This window comes from Mustela nigripes, chromosome 6 (assembly GCF_022355385.1).
Source record: "Mustela nigripes isolate SB6536 chromosome 6, MUSNIG.SB6536, whole genome shotgun sequence".
Taxonomy (NCBI): domain Eukaryota; kingdom Metazoa; phylum Chordata; class Mammalia; order Carnivora; family Mustelidae; genus Mustela; species Mustela nigripes.
The window spans coordinates 124,783,366-124,798,571 of record NC_081562.1 but is presented as its reverse complement, the minus strand read 5'-3'; the positions used below and the strand labels follow the sequence as shown (position 1 = coordinate 124,798,571).

The window sequence follows — 15,206 nt, the reverse complement described above, 5'->3', positions numbered from 1 at the left end:
GTTCCTTTGGGTAAGAAAATGACTGAGGGTCTGATTGGATGTACAAAAGAAATCACACTGACTTGGGAATCAGCAGGGTAGATGATGGGGCCTTGTTCGATCACTCCTCAGCTGAGTGAGCTTAGATAGACTGTTGACCTCACTCTATATGTCCATGAAAGACTGTTGATGAACTACCTTTGACTGAGTACCTACTCCGTGCTGGGCGGTGTTATTGCCAGTTTTTACAAAGAACTGCAAGGAGGGACATCATTGCACCCATTTTATATATAAAGAAACTCAGAAGGTTCAGCATTTGGCTCACGATGACACACCTAATAAGTGGCCGGTGATGAGATCCCAAACCACCTGGATATAAAGTTCATGTATTTTATTCCATGACTATAAAATTCTCTGTGGTACTATTTGAGAAGATGCAAGTGTAAAAGGATCCTAAGCTCACCTTATCCCTTGGTTCAACCTAGATAACAGACATCAGTTGAACTTACCCAAAAAATGAGCTGAAGACTGGCAAAATAGACTGTCCACAGTTAATTGTAGGGAGGAGGCCATATTAAAAATGGTAGGAAGCTTGGAACACTGAAAAAAAAAATGGTAGGAAGGAAACAGTTCCAATCAAAAATTAAACTGGTCTTAGAGACTGACCACAATGGGGGATATCATGAGAATGGAAAAGGGAGAAGAACATACCCCACACCAGATACCCCAGACATGGGGGTCTACACTGGGAAAACAAGTCCCCAGAACATTTGGCTTTGAAAACCAGATGAGCTTAGTCCCCCTGGTTAAAGAGCAGGAGGTACAAACAGTACCTCCAAGATGCAGCATAGAAGGAATAGTTTGAAAGTACCTGGGGTGAACAGGAAGACTTATTTACTAGTCTCAAAACATGCAGTGGAGGGGTAGGGTCCTTAGGAGACTTCTTCAAGAACAAAAAGGCTGGGAGGTGCCATTTCTCCTCCGCCTGCTCAGCCTAGATACCAGGACACCTTCAGGAACCAGCTCAAATACCCACTACTTAGCTTGCTAACACACATGCGCTACCCCTACATTTTCCTGTGGACTCCCCTCATCCAACCCACACCACTGTGTAGGTGTCCCTTCAAGCAGCACCTGACATGTTTCATTCTGCAAGCAATGCTGACAGTGACCATCATCACTTCAAAGATACTTTTGCTCTGTAGGAGATAACCACATACATCAGTTCAACTGCAACCCCAGCAATGGCTGGGGGCAGACAACTGATCTGATTGCTGGCTCTGCTTACCAATAAAAACTTCTCAGGAGACAACACCAGGAGCATTCTACAGTTCTCTGTGGCCTCAGTACTAGTCTGAGGGCAGACATCTGGTCTGACCCAACTATAAGCCCTGGATGGCTGACACTGGCCACTTAACAGTACAGGGACCAAACTCTGCCCACAACAGGCAGAGAATGCCATTGCAAATGACACTACTGAAGGTAAATATAGCTCAACCACAATGGTAGAGTGCATGCAACATACTTAGGAGATATCCCTTAAATGCTAGGTTCTGGTGAATGGGGGATACTGTGCCACAGGGCACCACAGAATCTCTTCTTCATAAGGCAACACTACTTTCAAGATCAGGAGATGTAGCTGACTTTCCTAATACAAAGAAACAAACATGGAAAGTTAGACAAAATGAGGGCTCAGAGGAATATGCCCCAAATGAAAGAACAGGACAAAATCATAGCAAAAGAACTAAATGAAATGGAGATAAGCAATATGCTTAATAGAACATTCAAAGTAACAGTAATAAAGAAAGATACTTACTGGACTTGAGAAAAGAGTGGAGGATCTCAGTGCGACATTCAACAAAGAGAGAAAATATAGAAAAGAACCAATCAGAGATTAAAAACTCAATAACTGAAATTAAGATGCACTAGAAGGAATAAGCAGTAGACTAGAGGAAGCAGGAAAATTGATCAGCAAGTTGGAGGATAGAGTAGTGGAAAGCAACCAAGCTAAACAGCAAAAGTAAAAAGAATAATAAAAGATTAGAAAAGGTAAGATAACTCAGTGACAAATCCAGCATAAAAATATTTACATTATAGGGATCCCAGAAGGAGAAAAGAGAAATGGGGGCAAAATTTTATTTGAAGAAATAATACCTGAAAATCTCTCTAATCTGGGAAAGGAAGTAGACCTCCAGATTCAGGAGGCACAGAAGGCCCTCAACAATACCAACCCAAGGAGGTCCACACCAAGACACATAATAATAAAAATGGCCAAAAAAAGTAGTGATACGGAGAAAGACAAGACAAGGGTGTCTATTCTCACCACTTTTATTCAACATATTACTAGAAGTCCTAGCCACAGCAATCAGACAACAAAAGAAATAAAAGATGCCCAAATGAGTAAGGAAGAAGTAAAACTTTCACTATTTGCAGATGACATGATACTATATAGAGAAAACTTTTTAAAGCTCCACCAAAAATACTAGAACTCATATATGAATTCAGTAAAAGCACAAAATATATGATGAATATACAGAAATCTGTTGCATTTCTATACACTAGTAATGAAGTAGCAGAAAGAGAAATTGAGAAAGCAATCCCATTCACAATTACACCAAAAATAATAAAATAATTAGGAATAAACTTAACCAAGGAGGTGAAGGTGAAAGACCTGTACTCTAAAGATTTTCTTTCTTTCTTTCTTTCTTTCTTTCTTTCTTTCTTTCTTTCTTTCTTGACAGAGAGAGAAAAAGCACAAGTGGGCAGAGCAGTAGGCAGAAGAAAAGGGAGAAGTAGGCTCTCTGCTGAACAGGGAGCCCCACGCCAGGACTAGATCCCAGGACTCTGGGATAAGAACCTGAGCTGAAGGCAGCCACTTAATTGACTGAGCCACCCAGGCACCCGAAGACTTGTACTCTAAATACTATAAAACACTGATAAAAGAAATTGAAGATAACATATACAAATGGAAAGATATTCCATGATCATGAATTGGGAGAATCGGTATTGTTATCATGTCCATTCCATACTATCCAAAGCAATCTACAGATTCAGTGCAATCCCTATCAAAATATCAACAGCATTTTGCACAGAACTGGATGAAATAATCCTAAAATTTGTGTGGAACTACAGAAGATAACAAATAGTCAAAGTTCTTGAAAAATATCAAAACTGCAGGTATTACAATCCCAGAGTTCAAGATATACTACAGATCTCTAGTGATCAAAACAGTATGGTACTGTTACAAAAATAGACACACAGAGAGTGGAACAGAATTGAGGGCCCAGAAATAAACCTACCTTTTCTTTTTGACGCTATGACAAAATGGACAAGTATATATAATGGGAAAAATTATAGTCTCTTCAGCAAATGTTGGGAAACTGAAAATGAAGCTGAACCACTTTCTTACACCATAAGCAAAAATAAACTTAAAATGGATTATTGACCTAAATCTGAGATCTGAAAGCATAAAATTCTTAGAATAAAGCATAGGCAGTAAGCTCTTTAATTTGAGCCATAGAAACACTTTTCTTAGATATGTCTCCTTTGACAAGGGTAACCAAAGCAAAATTAAACTATTGAGACTATACCAAAATAAAAAAGCTTTCATAGAGTGAAAGAAACCATCAACAAAACAAAAAGACTGAATAGGAGAAGATATTTGTATATGATACATCTGATAATGGGTTAATATCCTAAATATATAAGAATTTATACAACTCAACACCAAAATAATAATAATAATCCAATTGAAAATGGGCAGGGAACTGAATAGACATTTTTCCAAAGAAGACATACAGGTGGACAACAAATACATGAAAAGATGCTCAACATCACTCATCATCAGGGAAATGCAAATGAAAACCCCAGTGAGAAGTTACTTTACACCTGTCAGAATGGCTAAAATCAAAAGCACAAGAAATGACAGGTGTGGTGAAGATGTGGAGAAAAAAGAACACTTGTGTACTGTTGGTGGAATGTAAATTGGTGCAGTCACTGTGGAAAACAATATGGAAGTTCCTAAATAAAATTAAAAATAAGATTATTATATGATCCAGTAATTCCATGACTGAATATTTACCCAAAGAAAATGAAAACATGAATTTGAAAAGGTAACCCCTGTGTTTCTTGCAGCATTATTTAAAAGAGCCAAGATACTGAAGCAACCCAGAGGTCCATCAATAGATGAATGGCTCAAGAAAAAGTGGTGCATATATACACAATGAAATATTAATCAGGCATAAAAAAGAATGAAATCTTGCCATTTCCAGCAACATGGATGGGTCTAGAGGGTAGAATGCTAACTAAAAACAGTCAGAGAAAGGCCCATACATACCATATGATTTCATTCATTTGTGAAATTTAAAAAACAAAATAAAAAAAGAAAGAAGAGACTCTTAAACATAGAGAACAAACTGGTAGTTGCCAAAAGGGACATGGGGGAAGGGGATGGGTGAAAGAGGTGAAGGGGACTAAGAGTATATTTATATGATGAGCACTTAATAATGTATAGGAGTTGTTGAATCATTGGATCATACACCTGAAACTAATATAATACTATATGTTAATTATACTTGAATGAAAATTTAAAGTAAGTAAAATAAAATAAAGCTCTCTGAATTGCTTTTATTTCACTTTAGCAATCTCTGTCTTGAACATATTCTTTGCTTTTTTGGTACCATTTTCATTGCTGATAATTTTTTTGAAAAACCAATATGATTTTAACTAACACATTTTGGGCAATTGTTCTCTGACAACTTTTTCTAAATCTGAATGGTTTTTCAATATTTCATCACAGATCTTCTAAGACAAAATAATTGCATGTTAGTCTGTCAAACCAGATGTAGTGTGTTCTCATTTATTTATATAACTATAAATAAAATTATTGAAAAATAGCATCCTCATATCTCTCAGTGTTAGGATTCTCTTTAAGGCTGCTTTTACATCTTGCTTCCAATTTATTATTATATGACTGTTTCATCAGGCATTTGTTTATTTGTAATCTCCCTGTCCATGGATTTCTCTAAAGAACTAGAAAAAGTCTGTTCTGCTAGCATGGCTAATTCTTTTTGTAAATGATACAGATTTATGGTCTTGCTTTATGATCCAAACCTATGCCATTTCATTCTTTTCAGAATATAATTCTATTACTTTATTATATTTTCATCATGCATTCTGAGGTGCAGCTGTGTAAAAATACCTTCATGCTCAGAGGTTCCTTTTGTAATAGAAAGAAACTTCAATTGTCACAGGACTAAAGAAATCAGCTGTAATTCAGAAGAGCTGCACTGTTTTAGCAAGATACACATTAATTTCCCCAGGGGCTAAAAATGTTTCAAAACTATAAATGAAGTAGTTAGTCCTTGTAAAATCAAGGAAAATAATGACAAACCATTTTTAATTGTTTTTGAAAAAGATCAGACTTCAGCATTCTCATCGCCTTACTACTTGTAGTGACTTAGCTCCCTTTGGATGCCTACATCACGAGCAAATCTTGTGACAGCTGCAGCTGTGCTGCTTCTTATGCCTCTCTACTTTGCATCCAAGGATTATGGAATTTAGAAATTGACTTTGACATAATTTAATAAAATTGGTATAATGAGATGAGCTCTTTTCTCCAGTATACAGGTTGGATACTTGACTGTTAGAAACCTTCATAAGTCAGTTGAGAACGTTTAAGAAGTGGGGCAGGTGAGATGGAATGAGATGGGACCCACACACCTCTGTTGTAAATTCTGGAATTATATTTGTTGGCTTTCTAGATTCTAAAGGAGAGAGTTTTAGGCTCAGTGCTAACTCCCCGAGTTCTATATTTACCTGTTTGTAAATTCAAAAATTTGTAAATTACAAAAGTACTATTTGTTAATTTTATTCCTCAGGCTGATACTGAATAAAATATTATTAAGTAGATATTAGTTGGAAAGGCCTTCGTTTAGACTTCTTGGCATATTATGATGCCTAGTGGTGGAATTTTCCAATAGTTGAACTGTGACATTTTAGATTACTTTTCTTTAATATTACTTAATTTAATTACTATAATGCATATTACATAGCAATGAATGACTTCATCACCAAAGAAATGAAAATATTTTTGAATAAGTTGATTTGTCCCCAAATCTATCCACTTCTCCAGTAGAAGAAAAAAATGTTATCAGCTTGGTATATATCTTCTGGATATATATTTGGTATATTTATATATATCTAGAAAATATATGGTGCTAATTGTATGTATGTGTTTTGAATGAATAGTATATTGTATAAATGAATAAATAGTATATTGTTGATCCTCTCAATAACGTTTTCTCAGAGTTTCTCAGTTAGCAATTCTGGTTAGAAGGGTTCCATACCACTATTTCTATCTCAGGCACAACTGTGAAGGAGATGAAATTCTTTCTTGGGCTCTATTATTTTGCTCATTATATCCCTTTCTCATCTTCAGTTTTCTTTTTTTTTTTAAGTTTTTATATTAATTCCAGTTAGTTAACATACAGTATAATATTAGTTTCAGGTGTACAATATAGTGATTTAACACTTCATATATCATCCTGTGCTCATCGGGACAAGTGTACTCTTTATTCCCCATCACCTATTTCACCCATCCCTCCATCACCTCCCCTTGTAACCATCAGAGCCTTTCTTGTTTTGCCTCTTTCTTTTTTTTTTTCTCCCCTTTGCTTGTTTGCTTCGCTTCTTAAATTGCACACAAGTAAAATCATATGGTATTTGTGTTTCTTTGACTGACTCGTTTCACTTAGCATTAATATTCTCTAGCTCCATCCACATCATTACAAACAGCAAGATTTCATTCTTTTTATGGCTGAATACTAGTCCATTGTGTAGATGTACCACATCTTCTTTATCCATTCATCAATTGACAGACAATAAGGCTGTTTCCATAATTTGGCTAGTGTAGATAATGCTGCTGTAAACATCAGGGTGCATGTATCCCTTTGAATTAGTGTTTTTGTATTCTTTTTGTAAATACCTAGTAGTGCAATTCCTGGGTCATAGGGTAGTTCTATTTTTAACTTTTTGAGGAACCTCCAATACTGTTTTCCAGAGTGGCACCATCACCTTCATATTTCAATCCTTCCTTTTTCCTTCCTTATCCTATCACTTAGACTTCGAGGAAGAGATTTCTGTTCTTCACTTTGAACTTAAATCAACATGCTACTTATAATATTTATATATTAATCCTTGGCACCAAGTACAAAATAAAAAGCTTCTTTCCAGTTCAAAGAACTTCCAATATCACTAAGACAGTGGGGAAATGTTGTAGGGAACATGACATTTCTTTTTTTTGTCCCTGAAGTCCTGCCTATTAGGTACCTACTCATTCTGTGAGGCCATGAAGCCAACTCAGCCCAAGAATATTTTGAAAGGAAGAGTACATATTTTGAGTAGGCCTTCCATTTGATTATAGAACCACTTGTTGGAATTCCAATTAATAATTTGAAATTATGGTCTCCTCTGCTCATCCAGAAGCAAGGCAGTGAAGAGTTAAGAAGATTGTTTGGTATTACCAAATGAAAAGGAAACAGGTTATTTACTCTGAGAATATCTGCATCACTACGGCTGTTATATGATAAAAATGGTTGCAATGCAGCTAAGAAACTATTGGCCCTAAAAATTCATTCATTCATTAAAAAAAGAACACTTGGGTTCTCTACCCCCACTTTGGGCTCTTCTGAGGTCATTTGGATCCCAAGCATTAAAAAAAAAATTTTGACTACTACTTCTGTGGAATTCAAATTCACCATCCTGGTGCTGTTTTTTTACTTTGAAGAGTGCGTACCGTCTTGCTAAGAATCGGGCACAATAACAACTATTTTGTATGCTTTATATTTTATTAGAACCCTCAGGTTTAATAAGGTCTTTACCTTATTAGGGTGCCCATTTTATGGGTGAAGACATTGATGTTTAAGGTGGCCTTAGTGATTATTTCATAAATCAAACTGAGATGAAGAGAACTTCAAAGTCTTTTCCATTAAACCTTGCAGCTTCTTTTCATATCCTTTTTTTTTCTTTTTTTTTAAGTATTGCATGGAGGGGGCACTGAGTGGCTCAGTCAGTTAAGTGTCACTCTTGATTTCTGCTCAGGTCATGATCTCGGGGTCATGGGATCAGACCTGGTGTGAGGCTCTGCCCTCATCAGGGAAAAGACTGCTTGATATTCTCTCTATCCCTCCCCCCGCACTCACGAGCACACTCTCTCCCCCTCTTTCAAATAAATAAATAAATCTTTAAACAATATTGCATAGATTGTTTTATAACCAGTCTTATGTAATATTTTGGGCTCTCACTCTTGGTGTCTTCTTTTTATAAAGTTTAAAAAACGGAGCATTCATAATTAGGTATGAATGTAATTTGCCATCTTAGAAATTCCAGCAGCCAAAATCCATCTAAAGGCATGCTGATAGGAATTTTCTTTTCGCTAAAATGCATCTGCTAGCTAACATAAAGACCATTCTCATTAAGGGAGAAGCCACTTAATCAAGCCTGTTCACTGACAAAACTTGTTTCTCCATTGCAAATTCTCAGATTTAATCAAAGCCTTGAGTTCTTTTGAGGGATTACATAGAGTATTCCTCTGTGTCTTAACAATGTCCTAGCTGTGTTTTGAAGAGATATTATACTTTTCTTTCTCTGGCTTCATTTATCTGACATTGTATGACTTTTTTTTAAAATTTTTGTTTTATTTTTATTTTTATCTGACATTGTTTTAATGTAATGGACCCTTGTAGCTTGGGTTTTTAGCTTCTTTTTATTGTTGCAAAATCCGTTGCTGATACTTCAGATTGTTTTCCTGTGAAGATACAATATTTGCACCAGGTGTAATTTTTGTTTATATTTCATGTTGCATTTAGCAAAAATACAGGTACTCTAGAATAACCTGCTTTTATGTTTGTATTCTTAATTAATATATTTACTCTATATTGACACTTAAACTCATTGAAGCAAAATTTTTTATTAGAAAATAAAATTATTTAGTCTTTTATTTCTTGCCACAATTTCGGTCATTTTGCTTTGGAAAGAGAATGTTATTTGAGTCTAACAAAATATCTTCAGGTTATTAAGCATATTTATGTATAGTAAACTTTAAATAATTAGGAAATTATTAAAATATCAACTTAGTCTATTGAATTTTCAGTTAAGAATGATTTAAGCATGTTCACAAGGTAAAATACCTCTGTTATTTAGTGTGATTTATATTACTCACATAGTGGAGCTCTGTTAGGTGAGCGTGGGTGACGGTATTTTGACATGGTGAGATATATATTACTGAGATGCCAAGACCTTGTGTGTATGTCTGTTTTATTCACTGAAACCATCCTGCAAGTATCTCTGAAATGGCTGAGAGTTAGCATTCTGTATATACTTGTTGTTGATGTTTCAGAAATATAAGCAAGAAATTTTGTGTCTGTGAGCTTCTTGGATTGAAAAGATCTTCCAAAAAGTGTTCTCAGATGCTCAGATTGTTCATGGATTCAAATTTTAGAGAACAAAATTCTGTAACACCACTGGCAAAATCACTAAGTCCACTACAACCTTTATAGTCAGTCTTTTTGCATGGTTCAGGTAAGTTCACTTCTGAAATATTAGCCAGTTTTCATTTACTAGTTCAGGTATTGTCACAATAGCATAAGTTCTTCCATTCTAGGAATGTTAACTAACGATAACTTTTTCTTTTTTCTTTCTTTCTTTTTTTTTAAATTTTATTTATTTATTTGTTTATTTATTAGAGCATCAGGGCATCGGGCCTTATCCTCTTGGAAACCATTCTTTTTGGGTCTCTGCTGCTATACTTTCCAGTAAGTAACATAATTGAATTTTTAAAATAGCCATTTGTTTTATTTTGCTTAGGCAGAAAATTTTATGTATGTGTATGTTTTTTTATATATGTGTATATGTGTATATGTTTATATAAATGTATATGTATGTATATTATAGTATATGTAACTATTCATATATATATATTACTTTTTTATATGTCTATATACAAGTTTACATGCCCATATCTATATATAATAGACATATAAAGTTAAAAAGTAAAGTGGAGGTAATCATACTTTTCTTCCCACATTTGCCAGGAGCCTTAACTGCTTAAGTGAGCTAACATAAAAAAGGTGGGCTCGATATGCATGCTTGCTATATACATATGCGTATACATATAAAATAAGGGTCTCCTTCCCTCTCTACTTGAATCAAAACCATGAGACATGCCAAGTTTGTGATGAAAAATTCCCGATGGTTACATACAAAAATAAAGTAAATAGGTGTGCGGTATTATGGCATAGATAATCCTAGTAGACTCTTCCTGTCACACTAGCAACCTGTCTGTAACCACAAGGTAAGTACTAATTTTCCTAATTTAATTCAGCCAATTTATATTCAGCAGTTACTGTGTGTTAAGTACTTATGCTAAACTGGGAATTTTTTTGTGAGTGAGAGAAACTGGATTTCTCCTCTCAGGAAGCTTATAATTTACAGAATGAGATGAGTCAGTACAGGCAATTACTATATAATTGAAAAAAGCCAAGAGGCTATGGAGACTGGGTGCTGGAGACTCGTAGGAGAGACAACTAAGCCCAGGGAATGAAATATCACTCAACTGAGCTCTGAAAGATGAGTAGATGTTAGAGAAGAAAAAGGTAGGGCTTCCATGGCACCATGTTCTTTTTGGGTTACCTCTTACCTCACTAGCTGCTCCATTTCAGCCTTCTTTGCTGATTCTTAATCTCCTTTCCCACCTCTTAATACTTAAGTGCCTCAGGCAGCAGTCCTAGTGGAGCTTTCTGATTCTACATTCTCCCTGGGTGATCTCATCTAGCCTCAAAGCTTAAATACTATTTAAATGCAAATACTCCCAAATTCCAAATTCGTATCTCCAGTTTAGACCTTTCCTCTGAGCTCCAAACTCATATTCAATTACTTACTCTACAACTATTTGAGGGTCCACCAGAATTCCCTACCATGTTCTTAACTGAGATACTTGGTCTCCTACACCCCCAAAGTCAGTCTCCCTATCTCCACTGATGACAACCCTGTTCCACTAGTTACTCAGGCTAAAACTTGGGAGTCGTTCTTAACAACTTTCTTTTTCTCACATCATCAGAAACCTTCCAAAACATACCAAAAGCCCAGCCACTCCCTCTACCCCATTCAGTGTTACCATCCTGGACTAAACCACAATCAGCCTCTTTTGGATTATTGTAATGGTCTCTCCCTGGCCTCTGTCCCTTCACACTAACCGCCCCCCCCAATGATCTATTTTCAAAGTATCAGCTTGTTGTAATACCCAAGTAAGACTATGCCACACCTCAAGATGCTCAAAAGGTTCACAATTCTAACTTCTAGTAAAAGCCAAAATTCTTAGAATGAGCTCTAGGTTCTAACGTGATTCGATCCTGCCCCCTCCATTACCCCATTTTCTAATCTTCTTCCCCACTCAGTGTTTATAGGGTTCTTGATTTATTCAAGTCTTCTACTTCTAGAATTATATTTATTCTTAAGATAGAAATCTATCTGGATATAATCATTTAAACTTTTTCTATAAAATCATCCATGTTACTGAAGTCTAATTTACTAGTATGGAGTTATGCATGGTAACTAATAACAGAAGCGATATAATACAAAGGGTCCTTAACACGCATGGGACTGTTTCCGTATAAATGGCAAGTTGTGTATCATAACTTTTCATTTTCCCCATAGAACTATCAGAAAGATGTTTAACCCAAGTTATAGGATCACCCAATTAGGAAGTAAAAGACCCAAATGACTTCACTAATCTGAGTAATAATCATCTGAATATCTGTTGTTGCAGTCACCATCATCTTTTTCCTGAACCTCTGCTAAATACAATTTCTATCCAGAAGCCAGAGGGTATTTTAAAATACAAAATCTACTCTGTTACTACTTCTATAGCTAGCTTCCCACTGCTCTTAGAATAAAGATCAAAACCCTTGATATGGTGTATGATGTTATATATAGTGAGGTACTTGCCCACCTCCCCAGCCTCATCCAATACCACTTTTCTTCTCACTTTCTGCCCCCACCTACTCTGACCTTCTTTCAGTTCATAAATGATACATAATCTCTCTCATGGTGTGTTATAATGGCTTCCCAAAAATGTCCACTGTCCTAATCCCTGGAACCTATAAATATGTTACCTTACATGGAAAATGGGACTTTGCAGATGTGATGAAATAAAGGACTTTGAGATAGAGATTATCCTGGATTATGTAGATGGGTTCAAGGGTCCTAAGTGAAAATGAGAAGCAGGAGAGAGAGAACCAAAGAGAAAGTATCATGATAAAGATTGGACTGGCTCTTGCTGGCTTTGCAGATGGATGAAAAAGGCCACAAGCCAAGGGATTCAGGCAGTCTCTAGAAGCTGGAAAAGGCAAGGAAACAGACTCTTCCCAAGATCCTCCAGAAAGAATACCTTGATTTTTAACTCTGTAGGAGATATTTTGAACTTCTCAATTCTGGAACTGTGAGATAATAAGTCTATATTGTTTTAAGCCCCTGAGTTTGCCATAATATCTGACAGCAGCAATAAGAAATGAATATGCCTCTTGATAGAGGACATTTTCACATGCTTTTCCTTCAGAAACAGTACTCTTATCTTCCTCCTCCCCGCCATCTTAACCCTTCTTCTGCCTAACTAACAACTTGTCTGGTCATCCTTCAGATTTCTACTTAAATATCACTTTTTTTTTTTTTTTTTTTTTTTTTTTTTTAGATTTTATTTATTTATTTGACAGAGAGAGACCACAAGTAGGCAGAGAGGCAGGCAGAGAGAGACAGGAGGAAGCAGGCTCCCTGCTGAGCAGAGAGCCCGATGTGGGACTCGATCCCAGGACCCTGAGATCATGACCTGAGCCGAAGGCAGCGGCGTAACCCACTGAGCCACCCAGGCGCCCCTTAAATATCACTTTTTTAAGAGAGCTTTCTTTCCTTGAATCCCAATCAGAGTCAAATTCATTTTAATAGTTTTTCATGGAATCCCACGCTCTTTCTTTACAACCCTCATCTCAGTTTGTAAGTGTACACTTACAAGTGCCATTATTTGATTAATGTCATTCTCCTGAACAAACTTTAGTTCTTTGAGAATAGGAGATAATACAGTTTTGTTTTGTTTTGTTTTGTTTTTTTGCTCACAGTCGAGTAGCTGTCACTGTAGTTGAAGCACAGTCAATATGCAGTGAGTGAATGAATGAGGTTATACTTGAATGAATTTAAACCTGTACTGCAAACTAGTGGCTATTGTCCTATTTAAGTAGCTTCCGAAGAATCTGCTTGATTGTGGAAGACTATGAATAATGATCCTTATTATTATTACTTTATTTAGTGATAATAGGCAGTAAAACACTTCTTTTTTTTTTTTAAGATTATTTATTTATTTATTTGACAGACAGAGATCACAAGTAGGCAGAGAGGCAGGCAGAGAGAGAGGGGAGGAAGCAGGCTCCCCGCTGAGCAGAGAGCCCAACGTGGGGCTCGATCCCAGACCCTGGTATCATGACCTGAACCGAAGGCATAGGTTTTAACCCACTGAGCCACGCAGGTGCCCCAGTAAAACACTTCTTAAGGTTATTTTGAGACGTTAGCTAAATTTCATTTTATTTTTATTTATAAGATTCATATTTAGTCAAATCAAGTGGTTATATTAATGAGCATGGGTCTAAAATCTGGGAAAGATTCTTAAAGTCTCTTAAATGGATGAAGTACTCTAGAAAACAAGAATATATGAAAGAAGAGTAAGTTTTATGCTGCTAAATGTTGACGCAGTTTTTGAAGACCCTTTCATTGAGTGGTATACAATTTTGAAAGATATCTAATGATGATGTCAGATGCAGAGAAAAAAGGGAGAAAGAAATGGAAATTTAAGAGAATGTAAAGATAGCACTTCTGCTTCGTAATTCTAATATACATGAAAGGGGGAAAAAAAAAAACAGAAAAGAAGACTTACCAAAAAAATTCTGTCTAACAGAAACCTCATTATATTGACTTCATGCTTAATTAGCTATCTATTTTGTCTTTTATAATATATATTTTTCTGTAACTGCTTGAGATATATGTATATAGTTCCCAAGTTTATACTGTGTACCTTGGTTTCAAATAAGTTAGTGTTTATGCCCTGAAGACAGAAGGGGTCAGGTTTATTAATGAAGATTTGGCTGAAGCATAAGATATAGGGGAAAAAAGGAGATTAAAATATACTATTGATTGGGTCTGGTAAGGAAAGTAATTTTATTTTAGATGAGAGAATGAGAGATGATGTATCAGAAATTGATAGGAAACTTTTTGCTACATAGGGTGTGTATATGTGCATGGGTACATGTGCATAAAGCATTCTTGACAAGAGGAGTAAGTAATTTGGTTATTGGACCAAGGCTCATTGACTTCCCTGGGTTTTGCAGAAATGAATTTTGTAACTTTTGACTAGACTTTATGCTCCAAGGAAGATCTCTGTTATAAGTGATAAAGATGATTCCGTAAACCTAATATAGCCAAAAAGTCTAATCATGTGATGATATAAATATGATCTACACTTTCCTTATTTATTAAATATCTTACCAACTTTCTCTGTTCCTGGTGTGGTCCTTACCAAAATTGCTTGTTAAAGTTTTATGGGGCGTATAGTTTTTAGTTGTTGTTTTTTAAAGTGTGTTTGAATAAAGGAGAATTGTTTTCAGGGCTGGGTAACTCCATGGAAGGAGGCTTTGGGTATTCACTGTTCTGCTGAGTTGTTATGCAATGAGCCTTTTCTTCTTTTTATGCTGCATATTGTTGTTCAGATTTGCAAGAATTAAGGTTATTTTTGCCTTTTCTAAGCAATCTTAGACTACAGACGATTTCATAACAATGCTTATATTGGAAAGTCCAAATTAGAGATTATCATCATTGTGCAGATGAGGACAAACCAAAATCTGACTAAATTTAGCATTGTTATAATTGGATAGCAGAGACCGAAAGCATTTAAAACATTTTCTTACAGATTCTCAAAAGAGACTCATGATTTGAAGTCCATACATTTGTGAACAAATGATTAGTCTTCATAACCATCTAAAAACTTTAATATAATTTATAGAAGAGAGAAAAAAAAGGACTTTAAAATATCAACTCGACTATATTCTACCTGTTAAATTACATAAAATCACATTTTTATGGATTAGTAAATCATTTTACGTGATACGGAGTCTGGAAGTTCGTTTTTGACT

At 35.7% G+C, this 15,206-nt stretch overlaps 1 protein-coding gene across 1 annotated transcript in view; it reads left to right on the top strand.

Moving 5' to 3' along the window:
* Window positions 1-15,206, top strand: part of GPR158 (G protein-coupled receptor 158) — a 421,455-nt gene that overhangs the window by 270,871 nt on the left and 135,378 nt on the right. Inside the window, exon 5 of the mRNA XM_059404156.1 lies at window positions 9,723-9,791. Coding sequence (XP_059260139.1) covers window positions 9,723-9,791 — 69 coding nt within the window. The remainder of the gene's footprint in view (window positions 1-9,722; window positions 9,792-15,206) is intronic.